This window comes from Rhamphochromis sp. 'chilingali', assembly GCF_963969265.1.
Source record: "Rhamphochromis sp. 'chilingali' genome assembly, chromosome: 14".
In the NCBI taxonomy this organism is placed as follows: Eukaryota; Metazoa; Chordata; class Actinopteri; order Cichliformes; family Cichlidae; genus Rhamphochromis; species Rhamphochromis sp. 'chilingali'.
This window is the reverse complement of record NC_137941.1, coordinates 5,062,605-5,082,311: the sequence shown is the minus strand read 5'-3', so window position 1 is coordinate 5,082,311 and position 19,707 is coordinate 5,062,605. Positions and strand designations below refer to the sequence as shown.

At 39.6% G+C, this 19,707-nt stretch overlaps 1 protein-coding gene across 2 annotated transcripts in view; it reads right to left on the bottom strand.

Moving 5' to 3' along the window:
• Nucleotides 1-19,363, bottom strand: part of LOC308410314 (carboxy-terminal domain RNA polymerase II polypeptide A small phosphatase 1-like) — a 28,029-nt gene extending 8,666 nt beyond the window's left edge. Inside the window, exons 1-2 of one of the 2 annotated variants that reach the window (XM_080903570.1) lie at nt 18,986-19,363; nt 3,875-4,017 (exon numbers count right to left, since the gene is read on the bottom strand). In XM_080903570.1, coding sequence (XP_080759696.1) covers nt 3,875-4,017; nt 18,986-19,067 — 225 coding nt within the window. In that variant the 5' untranslated portion in view covers nt 19,068-19,363. The remainder of the gene's footprint in view (nt 1-3,874; nt 4,018-18,985) is intronic. The other variant, XM_080903569.1, reaches the window with a different exon arrangement.
• Between the last annotated feature and the right edge of the window lie 344 nt (nt 19,364-19,707).

Genomic DNA, 19,707 nt, shown 5'->3' with positions numbered 1-19,707 from the left:
GTGTTCCTCTCGTCTCTTCTGTACTTAATTTTTTAATTTTATTTTATAAAATCAGACACCATTGTATCTGCCTGATGTTTAATCCCTGATACTTTGGTCGGGCTATAACTTGGAAAATTTTTAAATATTATCATGTATAACAAACTTATACCCATTTCTGCTTTACTATATTTCAAATTTATTTCCAATTCGTTTTACTTTAAAGATAAATTTTTTTTATATGTTTGTTGTGTTTAATGTAATTTTACCAAACAAATTTCTCAACTTTGGGATAAATGAAGTACTTCTTATCTTATACCTCCTCAGTTGGTGTGATGCAGTAATCACATTCACAAGTCTCATAGGACTCATCGTCACTCTGATCCTCGTCTGACTCTCTGCTTTGTTCAGAATCATTGTTATCTTCAGTCTTCATAAGCACCATGTCCCTTTCCTGAACACTGTGAATAATTCCTACAGGGGGTCCAGTTTCTTTTGAAATCTCATTTAACACACACTCCTCTTCAACAGCTGAGCTGTTCATGTCAATAACTTCATTAATTCCAAATGTGTCGGACACGCACTCCTCTGGGCACAACCCAGTGGCCGCCAGCTCTTTCAGAGATATTAGAGCATCTTGACTCTGACTCCTAGAAGCATTCTCATCATTAGTTATTTGATCATGCGAGTTTCTTTCTAAAATAAATCCATTCAGGGCTTGTTTAAAAGATGACTGAATGCTTTTAATCTGATAGACATCGTATTCCTCAACACTTGGCTCACAAAGCTGTCTATTTTCATCATTATCTATAAGTGACCAGTACGGTTCCTTTTCAGAACATGTAATAAATACGTCGTCTTCAGGCTCAGGCTTGGCTTTGTCATCCTCTGTGTAATCAGTGATGCTCGCAGTCTCATCAATTGCAGAAGGTTTGGGTTCACAATAGTGAGAACTGCACAAAATATCTTCATAAGCATCACCTTCAACAGAAATTTCCTTGGCTAATGGTGCAAACATGCTCCCCTCGGGACCAGTGGATGGGCGAACTTCAGCTTCTTCAGAAACGTGGTCATCAGAGGCACACGCTTCTTCATCAATAGGGGCTTTATCATCCTCGGCTGTCTCATCATTTTCTGCATAAACGACACCGTTCTCTGTTTTGCTTTCGTCATCCTCTTCAAAACTTGATTCTGATTTTGCGATGAGCCAATCCTCAGATTGAGTCTCTAAATTACAAGACCCATCACTCTGGTCCACATCCACTTCCTCATAAGTATCTTCAGATGCATCGTCAGAACAAGTGTCTGTGTCTTTTACATTAGCTTCCCTGTTAATATCTTCAAACTGATATAAAGTTTTGGCTTTATGTTTCTTTGCCTCTTCTTCCAGATACAGGTGGTCATGGATATCTCCGCCATCGAAGCAAGAGATGTAGCGCTGCTTTTGTGTAAATATGTGTCCGTAATAGTCCACTTTGTCAAACAAATCAAAGTAATCCTCAACAGTGACATCAACAGTTTTTGATTTATTCTCATCACTTTGCTGTACTTCCTCATCTTCAAAAGATTCCCACTCTGTCTGCTCGTCGCTGGAATCTTCCTGAGGTCCTTTGTCAGATTCCTCAGATGAATCGAAGAAGGGATCAGATGGAATACTGCCCTCAGGACAAGTCTTAAAGGATTTGGTTTCCACAGAGGAGCAATCTGAGGAACCATCTTCTTCACCGCTGGACTCGGATTTATACGGTTCTTGGCTTACTTCGTAGTCATCATTTCCACACGGCTCACCAGATTCCGTGGACACCTCTGTCGTAAGAGCTTGTTGAAAGTCTTCTTTGGTGTACTCGTGCGTCTCCCAGAGATCAGTTGCAAAGGCAACATTTTCAGTGTCATCAAAGTAAACTTGTACAGGTGTGTCTTCTGAGGAACTGTGAGATTCTTCATCACTGAACTCTGTTTCATTTTGTTTGGCTTTATAGCTCAAATCATCTTCAAAATCGCCATCATCATCATCATAATAATCTTCTTCCTCTGCTTCTTCATCATCTTCATCATTTGTAAATTCAGTTTCATCTGATATTTCGTCGTACTCACAGACTTCAGGATTACAGTTGAGTGAGTCCATGGTTTCACATTGCTGAAAGTTCTCTGTTGATGTGTCTGACTCGGAGTCAAAGCCGTCACTCTGCTGTTGTGACGGCTCATATTGTTGTAGAGCCTCGGGGTGGTCTGTGCATTCAAGGTTGAAATCGCACCTTCCACAAAGGCCCAAACTGCCACAGTTCACTTCCAATTCATCAGCGTCAAGGTCAGAAATCTCCAACTGCTGATCGGAGGGCTTACATTTCTGAAATAATTGGAGGTGTTCTGCGCACTGTTCACAGCAAGCACTACATTCAGAAGCTGAGCTATGATTACCACAGTGTTCAGAGGACTTAAAACACTCACAGTGTTGAGTACATTCATCACACGGTTGGCTTAACTCTGAAGTCTCGCACTTATCGAGGATCTGGTCGGATTCAAAAAATCCATTGCTCTCTGAATATTGCTCAAAGCTGTCAGCGTGTCCATTAAAGTATGTGCAGGATTCAAGCTCATCCGAGTTCAGGTTGCATTGTTCCAAACAAGGAATAGATGGGTCCATTTCTTCGCTGACAGCCTGCTCAGTATATTCCTGAAGGAGGACCTTTACTCCTAGTTCAGCACTTCCCTTTGATGGGCCAGTGAGATCTGCAGCTTCTGTTAATCTGGGGACCTGGCACTGCTCAGCAAACATGGCTTCAGTGGATGGTTCCCCTTCTCTAGTGCCTTTGTTTTGCTCAGAGTTTTCCAAATACATCACGAAAGTATTTATCAGACTTTGTCCAAAGCTTTTACTCCATGCATTTGTATCTGTAGAGACCAACTCCCAAATGACTGGCATCCAACTGTAAAGTCCATTCAGAGTGAAAAGTCACAGAGCTGGTGGGGGGGAGTAGCAGTCTGCATGAGAGAGTAACAGCAACAGGAGCAGCATGCCTGATGACATGACAGGTTGTCACAACCAAAACTGAGACTGAGCACTTGACTCGACCCTCCCTTTGCCAGAGACCAAGAAATTTATTTTGGGGACTTGGAAAGACGTGACAAATAACTTGTGGAATATCAAATCTCAATAAAAGGCTGAACTAAGGCATAAATATGAAACTGACACTTGAGAACGTCTTGGCCACTTGATCTTGAGACCGTAGCAGCCAAAAGTGATGTTTTCAAAGGCTACACCAAGTTTAACCATAATTAGTATTGTCAGTTGTCCAAAAACACAAGAAGAAAAAAAACTGTATGAAACATAAGATCAGGCCCTCACATTCCAGTCATTTTTATATTTTGTCATCACACAAGTTTCTGTTTATGAATTTATAATCTAATATTAATTAGTATGGTTCTTTATATTTACCCTACCTTCAAACATAATAATAATAATAATAATAATAATAATGATGATAAGAAGAAGAAGAACAACTCATACTGTCTACCAGAATTCCCCTCTACTAAAAGGGTAAAAACAGCTACGCTAACATGTGTTGATCAATGGCATCTTCCGAGAAAGCATTGCAAAGCAGCAATGACAGATCAGGCATGCATTTCTGCAACATTTACGCCATTTCCGGCTTTCCTACAAGTCCATGATTGATGTCTGAACATGGAGTACTTTTTCACCAAGCCCGGGGGAGATGCTCTTGTAAACATGAAAGCCAAGAAACCAATATGGAAGCCAAGAAAACATGTGTTTCAGGCATCAAACAGCTGCCAATCATGCTGCCCACATGCTGTTCAAAGATGATCAAGGGAGAGGGTGAGAGAAAGTTGATATCTCAGGGAAGAGCAAGGGAGGGGGGTTAAAAGATGCACTTACTTTTGTCCCATTTTCTTCTAGCGAGAGAGGGGCGTTGATTTTTACTGGAGGTGGTTTGGCGTCTTTGTTACACAGACAACTGAAGAGACGGCGAAGAAAACCTCTGCTGTAAGACTTCTTTGAGCTGGAAACAGCAACAGAACCTGGATCATAGGGAGACAGAGAGAAGACAGAATTCATACTGTACTCGTGTGACAGCACTAGATCAGTTGTACTAGATCAGTTTTACTGCAAACTCTCTGTATAACTATGTAAGCAAATGTAATGTCTAGTACTGTGATTAATGCATTCTGGACTTAATTAATGCCAATGATGTCAGCATTGGCGCCTCTGCTCATTCGACTTATCCAATCTGTGCATTGTTCCAGCCGTGCTGTCACTACATTTTATCCCCAAAATAGTCTGGTGAAGACATCTGGGTCCAGTCGGACCTCCAGTGTCTGATTTGTTAAGTTGAATGCCAAGAACTGTCTTGTACATGGGCATTATTAGCTAGTTGTTAATTAACCTGGCTGATAAATGTATCAAACTGAACTTTCATGGCTGATTTTACAATCCACATAATTTTAGAAATGAATAATAAACGTGGTTTATGCTGAGTCCAGAGCTGCATTTCCTAGAACGTCCCTCATGAGGCTTGCTCCAGAAGTGATTTAGACCCAATAGACTGCCATGTTAGAGCAAAAAGTAGTTTTAATTTACTGCAAATAGCTGCTTTAGGATACATTTGTTTTCTCCCATAAAACAGATCATAATGAAACCTATGATAATAGCAATGCATTTAAAAGACTAAACAAATGAATAGCAAGAGCTCATTTGCTAAAACTTTCTGGGTTTTGTGGGCCTGTGTGTCACCAGATGTTACAACTCATGATTTAGTCCTTATTTATCTTGTGCTAGATAACAAGGGATGATATTTTTGTTTTAAACAACTTATCAGTTTAAATCACAGAAGACTTAGGGTTAACCACTCTAATCCCAACAGAGCCTGCTAAGCTTCATGCTCAAAAACCAGAGTGTTTGGGAGTTTCTGGACTTTTATTTATAGTAATTAGTAAGGATATGTGTCTGTGCTATACACTCATGCAATCTACGGAAACACCAAGTTAACTTAACACACAGTACATGGTTAAACTCCATGTGATACAATTTCATTGACACGAGGGACTGCCCTATACTGAGTACTAATATTTATTATGGAAATTAGATTTTAATCTCACTGAGATTTTTTTTACCTGGTTAAATAAAGGACTAATAATTAGAAGAAATAAACAGACTTGCAGAAGGTCTGTTTTTGTATTCATCTTTAAGAGCTGATATTCACAATATAAGATGAAAAAATAAATTCAAGGCTATAATTAATGTGAACTGATTACATTAATGTTTTTAACATAAAAAGTACAAAAGTGAGAAGAAAAAAAAATCATTTTGAACCCGAGTCTTTCTCTGCTGAACTCTTGAAAATGTATGAACATAATTCATTAAAATGCAGTTGTAGATCTAAGATATGACCACGCAATACACATAACTTCTCGGATACTAGAGGTCACTTTGAACTTGCCAATGCCGCATACCTCAGAAGGAACAGCTTCTGGCACATACAAGTGGTGGACAACATCGCATCAGCTGGTGTGAGAGTGATGAAAGCCAGCATTTACAAAGAAAGAAAAACTGACAAACTAGCTGAGCCTTGATGACCAGTCAGAGCTGTCAGCTAAAGCATTAGCATGCTGCTCAGACTACATCTGTTGCCTTAGTGGATAATACAAACCTATCAAGATGTTTTGTGTGTAAATGTGTGATGATTGTGAAAGTAGCATTCATGTACTGATATTACCGATTGACTAACACAGAAGTGTTAAGACTGATGCTTCGAAAAAAAAAACAACAAAAAAAAAAAACCAACACAATAAAAACCCAATATGTATATATTTGTATATATTTGGCTGATATTAGGGCTGGGCGATATGGCCTAAAATCCATATCGGGGTATCATTTGAAGCACGTGTGGTAACGATATATATCACGATATATTCTTTTCTTCTGTATAACGCATTTTCCACACTATAAGGCACACTTAAAATCCTTTAATTTTCTCAAAAAATCGAGAGTGTGCCTTATGTATGAATTCTGGTTGTGCTTACTGACCTCAAACCGATTTTGGCGTGCAGAAATCTGTTAAAAAATGTTTTAGTACAACTTTGGTAAGCCACACTGCTTGATGGATTGTCAGAGCATTACGGCTGCCGTAGTGAGGAGCTTCGCAGAGTAACCTGGGTCCAAAACTCGGTCATCTTCAGGTCCCAAAGTCAAACGAACACTAAGAGTTAAAAATGGTCTAAATTCTTTCATCTTTAATAAAATCATCAGCGTTGCTGCTTTCCCAGGTGTAACAATTAAGTTTAAAATCCAGGCATCCATGAAAACAGATTTTATTAAATTTAACGGAGTTAGAAGTTAACAGGAAGTTAGCTCGCTAGTTTCCACCTAAGCATTTCATACCATGTTCTGACAGAGATTTTTGAAACAGGGGTATGAATAAATGACCACATTAAGCCTCCAGTTTTAAACATAAACACTGTTAACAAAACGGCAGTAAAGGGTGAGCCATTTATATGGATACACCATAATAACATGGGAATGGTTAGTGATATTAAAGTCCTGTTTGTGGCACATTAGTATATGTGAGGGCGAGAGGCGCAGAGCAGAGGCGCCAATGCTAACTCCTCAAGATGGGTGGTGACCATGGTGGCCATTTAGAAGTCGGCCATCTTGGATACAACTTTTGTTTTTTCAATCCGGTCGTAAAGTCTGACGTCACTAGCCGTGTCTGGGCCTAAACTCCGCTGCAGGTCCATATATCAAACGATCACTATGGCACTACTGAGAGTTGAAAAACTGTCTAAAGTCTTTCATCTTTAATAAAATGATCAGCGTTCTGCTCTACCAGGTGTAACAATTGAGTTTAACATCCAGGCATCCATGAAAACGGAATTTATGACATTTAACGGAGTTAGAAGTTAGCAGGAAGTTAGCTCGCTAGCTTCTATCTAAATACAATATAGCATGTCCTGACTGCGGGGTTTTGGAAACAAATTAAAACGTACAGCTCTGTTATCACTTCCAACATAAATGAAGACAGAAAGCTAAACAGCAGTGACGTTTGTAGGGTTACTGAAGTTTGGCTAGCTGGTATATAATGATGTGCTACGTGACCGCTAGCGACACAGCTATGTTAGCATAATATAAACAAGCTAACTTTTTTCCACTTGATGAAAGTTAACGTGAATGTTCTCGGTGGTCAGGAACAAATGTAATCGCATGGCAGGATGCTGTAAAAGGACCAAACTTCAGCCAGGAGAACAACTGAGATAATACGAGGTTAGTCATTCATATACTGCTGCATGGGCTGGGCTGTAGTTACATCCTAAGGTTTTAAAAACTGAGCTTAAATAAATGATTAGCGGTAATAAAAGCCGAGGGAGGTCAACAGTGATCACTGACTGTTTTAGAAGCTTTTTGAGATCAAATAGAAGAAAATACAAAACATTAAACATGTTAACAGCACAAAAGCCATATTAAACGCAGACTACTTTAGGCCCGGAAGTAGGATTCGACACGTCATCACTTAACGACCGGATAGGAAGAGGGCCATGTGCCCATTAGCCACATATACTAATGTGCCACAAACAGGACTTTAATATCATCAACCATTCCCATGTTATTACGGTGTATCCATATAAATGGCCCACCCTGTAGTGATGATGACGCAGGCACATTTTAATGGGGAGGCGGAGTCTGTTTCCAGCTGAAGAGCAAAGAGGCAGAGCCTCTGTGAGCCTACGTAGAGTGAAAAACTTGTTTATAGTGTCCAAAACACCAGCGATGTTCCTGTGATCACCATTAAAAGCTAGCAGAAGTGCTTAATCACAAAAACTCTTATTGGTGCTCCATCCACTCCTGTTTGTTTTACACAGTAAAAAACCTGCAGTCAGCCTCCAGAAGCTGTATTAAAATCTGCAGATTAACTGTTAACTTAGTCTGATAGCAGCCTGGTTAAATCATACAGCTAGGTAAAGGCTGACAGCAGCCATCCTATTTCACATGTAGGTGATACCTGCAGCAAACAGGGGCGAGTCTAAAGAGGAGCATGCAGTGTACTAGACCATGCTAATTTCAAGGCTTCATAACATTTTTCAGATTAAAAGTGAAGTAATATGAAAGACTATATTAATCAAATTGCATTAATAGTTAAAATATAAAATTAAAAGCCTTTTTCTCAAGCCAATGAAAATGTACATGAGCCAAGGACTAAATTAAATTAAATTATTAAATATTGCCTGCACCATCATAACATCTGTTATCAGCAACAGTAAAACGTGGCTCCTATTGTCAGGAAGCCTTCCAAGAAGAGAGACTAAAGGAAAAAAATTTTATGCCTTGAATTCTTATTCTATATCTTATTTGATTTGATTTTAATGTTTGACTGTACTTGAGATTATTATTATTAAATTCTTTTGCATTTAGGAAAATTTCTTTTTTTTTTTTTTTAAGGAAAACAAAGAAAAGATCACTATGACATGCACATACAATCAAAGGGTTTAGGTGTTTTTTTGACAGATATTGTATGCAGTTAAACTTTAAACCATTGCAATTTCCAAAATAGAAACCAATGAACAGTTAATTCTGAAAGACCCACGTTTTCTTGCTTGAATATTTATTATTGCTGGTTAATAAGACAAAAGTACGTCTTACCTGATATTTCGATAGAAAAATCAGTAGATCACTTGATTACTAAAATAATCGGTTTTGTGCATTTGTTTTTGAAAAACAGTGAACAGTAACCTTTATTAACCAGTTTGGAACGGTTTCAGCTCCATCCCTTAACAAGTCTGACCTACTTTCAAGTGTTATGCTGGATGGGTTTGGCATGTTCGTCAGCTGTGGCTGAAAGTGGTCAACACCACTGGGGAGCAGTCATTGTCAAGGCATGCTTGCTGGGACATACCTGACTTGATGAATGATGAAAAGCTTGTGTTCAAAACATGTGTGAAGGAACTGGGCAGGTGAAGCTCAAAGTTAAAAGAAAAACATCATGGTGTCCAGTTCTCTGTTATTACACATCAGTGAGCCTAAAATAGCTCGCCAGAGGCCGACTTCAGTTAATGATGAGATTGTGTATATAAATTAAAAAAAAAAACTGTCACAAGTAGCAGGAAAGAACTGTTTACGCAGCACAGTAACACTTCAGTGCAGGAACTAAATAAAAAAATTAAATGAAACCACTGAGAGTGAGGACTGTGAACCATAAAATCACTCCTAAAGGTTCCAAACTTTGTGTTGCAAATGCCAACACAAACACAATCCCAGAATGCACTGACAGCTCTGGCTCCTGTCAGCGTGAGTTAACGTCCAAAATAAATATAAGATGAATAACTCTTCTGATAGATAATATTCTGTGGGGATGAAAAGTAAAACTGTACTATTAAAAGGAAGCACCACTAAAGAAACCATCTGACACCATACGCGTGCCCTCCATATGAGCAGCAGTTGCTAAAAGGGAACTATTATGGCAAAATCGAGACTGCACAAAAAGGCCACAGAGCTAAGGTTAAACAAGTTTACCTTTTAAAAAAAAAGGGTTAAAGTAGGAAACTGTTACAGTAGACATATACAGTCTCAGCATTGTACTGCTTTGTGTGCAGTGTTTTAGGTGCTGCTTTAACCTGCAAACTAAATTATAATAACAGTCAATTTTAGCAGACGATGTTAACAATGTGAGCCATAGCAGTAATATTAATATCTTATTCAAGGCCCAGACGTGCTCGCTTTGAAGATCTCTACTCTTCCACCTCTAACATGGCTAAAAATACTGTGGGAACGTGACATGGGTACAAACTTAATTGATACAAAGGGAATGCAGCAGTAATACCTCTACAAAGCAATAAAATGAGAATCAGAGCACATGTATGCCTGTGTATATAGTACAGTGGCAATGCAGAACTTTCAGTAATGTATCAAAATAATACTAATATTATTACCTCTGACAAGGTTACATTTTTTGATCGCATTTGCCTGCATGTGTGTCATTTTTTCTGTAAACTTGAAAGTTCTAATTGAATCCTGATAAAATGCATGTATTTGTATGGGTGTGGATTATTATTGTTAATACTCTGTTAAAAGTTGGCTTACATCCACAAAGGTCTTCAAGTTCAACTTAGTGATTTATTAGTCAAAAATGGAAAAAAAGAACTATTCTCCTCCATTTTATCTTCAAGACAAAGAGAATGAGCCGCCAAATTAGTTAGAAATATACTGCATAATAACATAATGTAATAAACTCAGGGTATTGAGTTATCAAATTATTATTAATTATTGGCTATTTACAAAACAATACCTATCATCTATTACTTACTGCTATGTAATGTTTGTGTAATCAAAGTAAATATCTGTCATGCTCCCTTTAACTGATTTTTACTGCACTACAAACTTCATAATGTGTATTTAAAAAGAACAAAAACAAACAAACAAAATGACTTTATGTGTAAAATACAATATAATTCCCTTAAAAGTTAATAGGTAGTTAAGAAAATTGACAGATTGATGGACACCGGCGAGGAACTCACTGAATGTGTGTGTCTGCTAATCCAAACAATACGTCGTTCGACTCACTTATCAGCAAAAACCAAAGATGTCCAACCATCTTTGTTAGAAGCAGTTTGAAATATTATTATTTGTGTTTTGTATGCTATCCAAGCTTTTTTCTATCTACTTGTTGATGTCTTCTTAAACTGCACTGCATTTGACCCCTCAGGGCCACCACATTTAGGACTTATCTGTACAAGAAAGCAGAAGTAGGTTTAAGGGTTTAGATAATGGTCTGGCACATATTTGCATTGACAATATACTGATGCTGGTGAGTATCCTAACAAAGATAGACAAATAAACCGGCTTGTGTGCTGCATGCATGCCCCTTCCTGATTTCCTGTTTTTTTTTTGTACATTTGTGACACTTGAATGTTTCAGATCAACAAACAAATTTAAATATTAGACAAACAAACAAAAGAAAAACAAAATGCAGTTTATAGGTGAAAGTGTTTATTGTTAAGGGAAAAAAATCCAAACCTACAAGGCCCTGTGTGAAAAACGAATTCTCTCTGAAACGTGATTATAATTAAGGTGCTGCACACCTGAACACACCAATACAAAGACGGACAATTATAAACTTGCACCTTCTTTGCTTTACTCTTAGGTAGCAGCAGAACTGAGTAGGCAAACTCTAACACAACATTCCTCACACTTCACTATCCAAGAGGCTCAGACGCTGATAATGAGGTTACAGCATTTCCAAGGGGCAGCAAAGACCTCGCGCCACATCAGCAGCCTACTCAGTTGAAAGCAGGCTTATCTGGGACCCTTTCGGGTGAGCCATGCCTCAGTGCTCGGCTGCTTCTATTCCCATCGAGGCTCAGAAAGAATGAAGGCCCCCCTCCCATGAGCGACTTTCCAACACTTTGACACCTGATATCCCGCTACAATCTGACAAGTTGCTTCACACCCCTCCAGAGCAAATGGTATGGCAAGTTCATGGTGGCCGAGCTGGACTTGGGTCAGGTCAAAAAAAGTTTAAACATTTCTGCAAAGGAAAATATTCACCTTACAGCAAGTCTCAAGTTCAATGGCAATAACTACAGTGTAAATGTAATTGTTAAAGTAGCTGGAGTGTGGAAAGAAACTTGTCAAAATACATCACTAGCCGTGTTTTTGTGCCTACTAAACTGCATGTTTCAGAGCACTGCAGAGGTGACAGAGATAAAAAAAAAAAAACAAATGCCCATAAAACATCAAGAAGCTTGAGGTATTTAGGGCTGAAAAGTGTGCAAAACATTTAGGACTTAACGACTGATAACACCACTACTGACTACAGAAACTATAGAATGGCTGAAGAGCAGCTTCCCCTTCCCCTTTTCGCTGGCCTCTCACTTCTGGATGACTGCCATGTTTTGGACTCATGACCTTTTAGCCAGGAGGAAATAATCTGAGAGCAGGCAGGAGGTGGTCTTGACCAGAAAGCTGAACAATACTGCCACCTTATGACTGTCTTGAAAAATACAAGTTATTAAGATGCACAGAGTTCAAAATAGGCTATATACATGTTTTATTTATCCTGCTTCTTCACATGAAGGCACTTCATCATGCTGTTTGGTTGTGGATAGGTCGTTTAGCAGATTTATTCATTTCACTTAATTAGCTCATTTAGATTCAGCCACAGCACAAGGACAGCCTACCAAATCACATCACTGGGAAGTAGAACTAAATATATTACAAAGTCAGCACGGTCAACTATCAATCTTTTCTTCTTTCAAGGGCACCAGCACTGCTAATGCCTCACCTTTATGCTCCTTGGTATGAGAGGAAGCCAAAGAACAGAAATGAGATCCAATCACTTCAACTCAACAGGGTCTCTAATTCATCAGTATGCACAGGACCCAAGCTACACTCTTTAAGATTCAACTTAAATGTGACCACGGGTCTGTAAACTGCCCAGATATGGTATGATTACTCATATACTGGAATAAAATATAGGGTTTAAGACCGCTGTTCACTAGGGGTGCAACGATACACAAAATTCACGGTTCGGTTCGGTTCGATACTTTGGTGTCACGGTTCGATATTTTTTCGATACAAAAAAAATGTTCATGCATTTTTAATTTGTCATTTATTAAAATTATAAATATATATTTTAACTCAAAAGTACAGTTTTTAAATTTAACCCTAACCCTTGTGCGCGTTTTTTATTTTGACAGCGAATGCGCACCTGCGGACCACTTATGTGCAGCCCTGGTTATTTAGCTCGTCATATCGCAGCCACAGAAATTCTTTTGTCCATGAAACCATGAAGCTGCACTTTCTTTTTGCCTTATAGTCTGATTTGTCATAACTTCTCCGTTTTGTGGTAAGCTTTTCTTTGGCTGTCACTTCTTCACCCTGACCTGTCTTATTTGGCTCAGAAGAAATGAAATATATATCCTCCTGCTTTTACACACGCACTCACATAAGCTCAGCGATTCTCTGCGCGATCAACCTCTCACATGTTTAAGCTTGCTGCGGGAGATTTCACTTGTCATGTTTGCATAGTGAGCTAACGATTAATAAGACGATGTCAGAGGAATTGGTGCGCAAATTATCATCACTCACAGATCAGTGCTGTCGCTCTCTATACACAGTTCGCGCGATTGCAAAGTGAAAGCAAAAAAACAAGCGCAAATTCAAACGCGATTTCAATATGTCACATATTGACAGTGGCTCACCGATGCCAATGACATAATTACCCAGCTACATTTCTGAAAGAATGCAAAAGCATTGACATATATTTTTCTTCCTACAATAGCCCGACGGGCAGGGAAGAGATAGATTTTGGTAGCCCGACTGAAAAAAAATCGCTAGCCCCAGGACGTCGGGCTAGCGATATTGCAAGCCCTGTATCTGATTGAGGAATCACTCATCTTTGGAAAAGAGAGTTTATTACAGAGAAATGTCTCTTTCCAAAATAAAAGCTATACTATCCGCTTCTTCTGGGCTATATTCTCAGCAGCATAAGGAGAATCATGTGCTAACAGCTGTCTAAATGACTCGGCTAAAGTTAGTAGCATGCTTGTTGTTTTTGTCTTTGCACTAGGATGATGTCGGCGTAAATGTGCAGTCATATTCGTTGTGTTCCCACTAGTGATTTCAGGTTAATCTCGTTGAAATGACCTTAACGCCACAACACGGCAAATCTCCGTTAACGAGCTACCGCCGATCGCTCCGTGCGTGGGGCTAGACGGCCAACACGTTAACGAGCTAACTGCACTAACACACTAGCTCCCACCCATGTACAGTGGGGCAAAAAAGTATTTAGTCAGCCACCGATTGTGCAAGTTCCCCCACTTAAAATGATGACAGAGGTCAGTAATTTGCACCAGAGGTACACTTCAACTGTGAGAGACAGAATGTGAAAAAAAAATCCATGAATTCACATGGTAGGATTTGTAAAGAATTTATTCGTAAATTAGGGTGGAAAATAAGTATTTGGTCACCTCAAACAAGGAAAATCTCTGGCTCTCACAGACCTGTAACGTCTTCTGTAAGAAGCTTTTCTGTCCCCCACTCGTTACCTGTATGAATGGCACCTGTTTGAACTCATCATCTGTATAAAAGACACCTGTCCACAGCCTCAAACAGTCAGACTCCAAACTCCGCCATGGCCAAGACCAAAGAGCTTTCGAAGGACACCAGGAAAAGTATTGTAGACCTGCACCAGACTGGGAAGAGTGAATCTACAATAGGCAAGCAGCTTGGTGTGAAAAAAATCAACTGTGGGAGCAATCATCAGAAAATGGAAGACATACAAGACCACTGATAATCTCCCTCGATCTGGGGCTCCACGCAAGATCTCATCCCGTGGGGTCAAAATGATCATGAGAACGGTGAGCAAAGATCCCAGAACCACACGGGGGGACCTGGTGAATGACCTGCAGAGAGCTGGGACCAAAGTAACAAAGGTCACCATCAGTAACACACTACAACGGCAGGGAATCAAATCCCGCAGTGCCAGACGTGTTCCGCTGCTGAAGCCAGTGCATGTCCAGGCCCGTCTGAAGTTTGCCAGAGAGCACATGGATGATACAGCAGAGGATTGGGAGAATGTCATGTGGTCAGATGAAACCAAAGTAGAACTTTTTGGTATAAACTCAACTCGTCGTGTTGGAGGAAGAAGAATACTGAGTTGCATCCCAAGAACACCATACCTACTGTGAAGCATGGGGGTGGAAACATCATGCTATGGGGCTGTTTTTCTGCCAAGGGACAGGACGACTGATCCGTGTTAAGGACAGAATGAATGGGGCCATGTATCGTGAGATTTTGAGCCAAAACCTCCTTCCATCAGTGAGAACTTTGAAGATGAAACGAGGCTGGGTCTTCCAACATGACAATGATCCAAAACACACCGCCCGGGCAACAAAGGAGTGGCTCCGTAAGAAGCATTTGAAAGTCCTGGAGTGGCCTAGCCAGTCTCCAGACCTCAACCCCATAGAAAATCTGTGGCGGGAGTTGAAAGTCCGTGTTGCTCGGCGACAGCCCCAAAACATCACTGCTCTCGAGAAGATCTGCATGGAGGAATGGGCCAAAATACCAGCTACTGTGTGTGCAAACCTGGTAAAGACCTATAGTAAACGTTTGACCTCTGTTATTGCCAACAAAGGTTATGTTACAAAGTATTGAGTTGTATTTTTGTTATTGACCAAATACTTATTTTCCACCCTGATTTACGAAAAAATTCTTTACAAATCCTACCATGTGGATTCATGGATTTTTTTTTTCACATTCTGTCTCTCACAGTTGAAGTGTACCTCTGGTGCAAATTACTGACCTCTGTCATCATTTTAAGTGGGGGAACTTGCACAATCGGTGGCTGACTAAATACTTTTTTGCCCCACTGTAATTGAGCATTGCACGGCACATCCAACATACTGTTTTACTTTAGTCCATGACTCGCTTACCTTCAGGGTCATACGTCACATGAAAACCAAAATAATTCCAAACGCCAGATCTGGAGAGCTTAACTTCTGTCTTGCTAGCTTGCCCTGCGCTCTTCCTTCTGACTATGCTGTCTGTGTTGAGCACTCAGTGGATCTGCGCTCGACAGTGCAGCCTAGGCGGAGTAGTCGAACGCAGATTCACTGAGCGCTCAACACAGACAGCATCGTCAGAAGGAAAGTTGATAAAATAAATTACAAATGTTGTATTGTTCGATACATATGCGTACCGAACCGAAAGCACTGTATCGAACGGTTCAATATCGATACGAATATCGTTGCAACCCTACTGTTCACAACTGCATTCAGAGAACTGATGCTCAGGAAGTCTTTTTGTTTATAATTGATAAGACATTGACATTTCTGTCTATGGATGCTAACTGCATTGAGTGTCTTTTGTAGAAATTCTTCAATGTAAAAAAGCACAGACACCAATAATCTGTTTGTTAGGGCAGCAGCCAATGAACAAGTGTCCTCTTCTTTGCTAGGCAGGACTGAACGATCTTAAGTGAGTTGAGAACGTTTTCCTTTTACTATATTAACAACCCTTAAAGACAAAAGTCTGTCTCAGCTGCCCATCATCTGTACACAGAATCTTGGGCATTAATTTATCCGATCATAATTACAACACAGCCTTTCCTGTTATTCATTTCTTTTTTAAACGCCTTTCTAATCGCCATTGTTTTGCAATAAATAGCTTCGTTCTCCATTTTAAGATCTGTTTATGTACCTTTGTTCCCGTTTTACACTGTTACACCAGAACGTTGCTCAAAAATTGAAAAAACAAAATAAACTTCTACAGAGCACCAGCACCAGGATTTAGACCTCCTTCATGATGAAAAATTATATTTTATATATAAAAAAATAAGCTAGTCGTTTCTTAAAAAAAATAAAATAAAATTATCCCATACAAACTTACTTTTAACATTTTCTATCAATAGAGAGTCAGTGACATCTGACTCAGACTGTATCTGTTCAGTCCAAATAAAAATCGTTACTCACTTCATCCTGCAATAGTGTTCCCCTCAGTTCAGTTACCACGGTAACTTTATATATGACTGTACAGGTTTAGTACCAGAACTAAAATTCAACATGCGTTTTTCAATCACAAGGCTGATGTCTGATGTGATCCTCAATCAACAATAACAGAAAAACATAAATATATTTTGAGGCTCATATGAGACTTTACAAATAACATACGCCGAGTTGATTTCTGGGAGTTAAGAGCCGATATCTCCGTTTTGCATCTGTACATCACCAGATAAGAAACAAGAAACTGCATTACAGAATTGCTAAACTAGTTTTGAAATAACTAATAACAGCAACATCATTATATACATAAAATCATTTTTTTAGCCTTACGATTTTCTAAGAATTCACTGACACATTGGATGAATATGTGCCTCAGCTAACATTGGCCTAGTTGACCAATATTTGGCCTACTTGCAAATAAGTCGGTACTTACTGAGATATGTGGTTGATGTTTAGCAGTTTTTCATTTTGCGCTGACTACATGTTCAGAGATGGTGTGATAACAAACTTAAACCAGATAAACAGTTTTTTTCCTCTTCTTCTTTTCTATTATTTTCTTAACAATAAGACGGAAGTAAACAACAAAGCTAGAAAAAACAAAAACTATAACACAGGCCACAAATTATGGTTTATATCCCCCACGTTTATCATGTTATCTTTCTTACTTTAAAGTACAAGTTTTTAAGTACCTGAAAATACGTGCCCAACTCAAAATGTAAGTACAACATAACAAGGGACTGTATCTAACAAAGTATTTTTGGATACTAAAAATTATACACCAAATGCAAAGTGACATGGTACATTTTAGGAAAGAACTGCATAAATCCGGCACTGTCTTCTGAAGTACTACCGCAACTAATATGCACTCACCAGCCACTTTATTAGGTACACTTTGCCAGTACCTGGTTGGTCCCCTTTTTGCTTCATAGCTGCCTTAATCGTTCGCGGCACAGATTCAATAAGGTGCTGGAGATTTTGGTCCATGTTGACATGATAGCATCACGCCATTGTTGCACATTCATGGTGTCAATCTGCCGTTCCACCACATTCCAAAGGTGCTCTACTGAATTGAGATCTGGTAAGTGTGGAGGCCATGAATACAATGAACACATTGTCATTGATTTCATTGTCAAGAAACCAGTTTGAGATGATCTGATGAAATCCTGATGAAAGCAGCCAACAGAAGATGGGTACACTGTGGTCAAAAAGGGATGGACATGGTCAGCAACTCCACGCAGGTAGGCTGTGATGCTCAGTTTAAGAGACCAGAAGGGTGCGAAGAAAATATCCCACACAACATCGCCCCACCATCTGCTTGAAGGGTTGATACAAAGCAACATCTTTCGAATCTTCTATTGTCCAATGTTAGTGAACCAATATGAACTGTAGCCTCAGTTTCCTATTCTTAGCTGACAGGAAGGGCACCCAGTGTGGTCTTCTTCGGTGGCACATCTGTAGCACATCTGCTTTAATATCGGACATGTCTGCATTCCTTGGCTGTAACCAGTGGCCTTTGACTGCCAGTATCATCAAGAGAACTTCGACTCACTGGACAGGTTCTCTTTTTCAGGCGACTCTGTCATCCCCAGAGATGGCTGTGTGGGAAAAACCCAGCACATCTGCAGTTTCTGACATACTCAAAACAGCCTGTCTAGCACAAACAAGTACACCACATTCAAAGTCACTTCAATCATCTGTATTCCCGATTCTGATGCTCAGTTTGAACTTTATCAGATCGTCTCGCTCTCTTGTCTACATGCCTTAATGCACTGAGCTGGTGCCATGTGACTGGATGATTACATATTTGCACGAACAAGCAGTTGAACCGGTGTACCTAATAAAGCGGATGGTGAGTGTACAGCTCTAAGTGTTTGTAAGTGAACCTATCCCAGAGATAGGCCAAATCATTTGTTACAGTGACCTATAAATACTGTTTAGTAGAGCTGCTTAGTCCATGTCCCACTTATAGAAAGTGAGTAACACTGCTCGTGCTCCACAGTCTCCATAACAATAATAACGTAAATAAGAGGTGGGAGACCACAGCGTGTTCATTTTGAAACGATGAGACAAAAATAAACTGACGGCAGCTCAGCATGGAGGTCCAGAGCAGGACGAGTGAGCTGTCAATGGGGCTGTGGCCACGCCCCCCTTCAGAGACACGTTATTTCTGCCGTTCAAACCTCATTCCGCCTAAAAATTCTGCGTAACACCGTGAAGTCTGTTAAGTTCCCCTTGACCGACCCGGTGAAACACATATTTTCTACTTTATCTACTTAGAAACGGCTATAATCTCCCGTGGGTCCCACCTAACGCAGAAAGCTACACCGGATGCAAACTTATTAAACTCGGTGAGAACCTTTGAGAACCGGTCACGGACACTTGATTAAAGGAGCAGGCATTATCACAGAGATGTCTGCAACCGCTCACAGAGGACAGGCGCCCTCAAACCAACCTCTCTGACATTATCATACGCAGCTCCAAAAACTTCTCCCAAACTCACCTTCCTCACGAAGACAGGCATTTTCCTCCCCCTCCTCCTCCTCTCTTCTTACTTGCGTGATTACCGACGACGGGTGGGCCATTGGATCCGCACACAGGAACTTTACCGCCGTTTAAAACTTGCGAGGAGTTAGGGCAAATTCAAGTCTTTAAATTTTGCCACTCCCTGTTTGCGGACGCGCATGCTGCAGCTTAAAACTAAAAGAAACCTTGTCAACGGCCAGAAACACCGAACAAAAATACCTGTAAAAGTTAAAATAAAATAAAAATAGGTCTTAAAAAGTTACAAAAGATGCAAATACTGGAGAAGTTCATCAATTTGTCTTCGCTAAATGGGACCTGACGGTTTCAAGGAAGCCCGGTTCTTAAAGCCACAATGCAGGATGTGAAGGCTTTTTGTTTTTTTAAATTTATTTTTAAAATTTATTTTTTAAAAAAGCATTGTTGCAGGTTCATAAATATTTTATAGTATTTATAAATCTTATGTTGTTATTGTTATTTAAACAATTACATTATTTTTCTTTACATTTGGCCTTTCATTATTTATTTATTTTTTACTTTCATCCGGAGCCCAACCGTGAACAAAACAGTGTTTTCTCCTTTCTTTTTGCTTTTGCATAACAGAAAAAAACATATTTCGGTTTCTCTTATTACTTTTCTTTGACTTCTGAGAAACTTTAAAAAAAAAAAAAGTTTACAGATAACATTGCAGCTGGGGGTGGC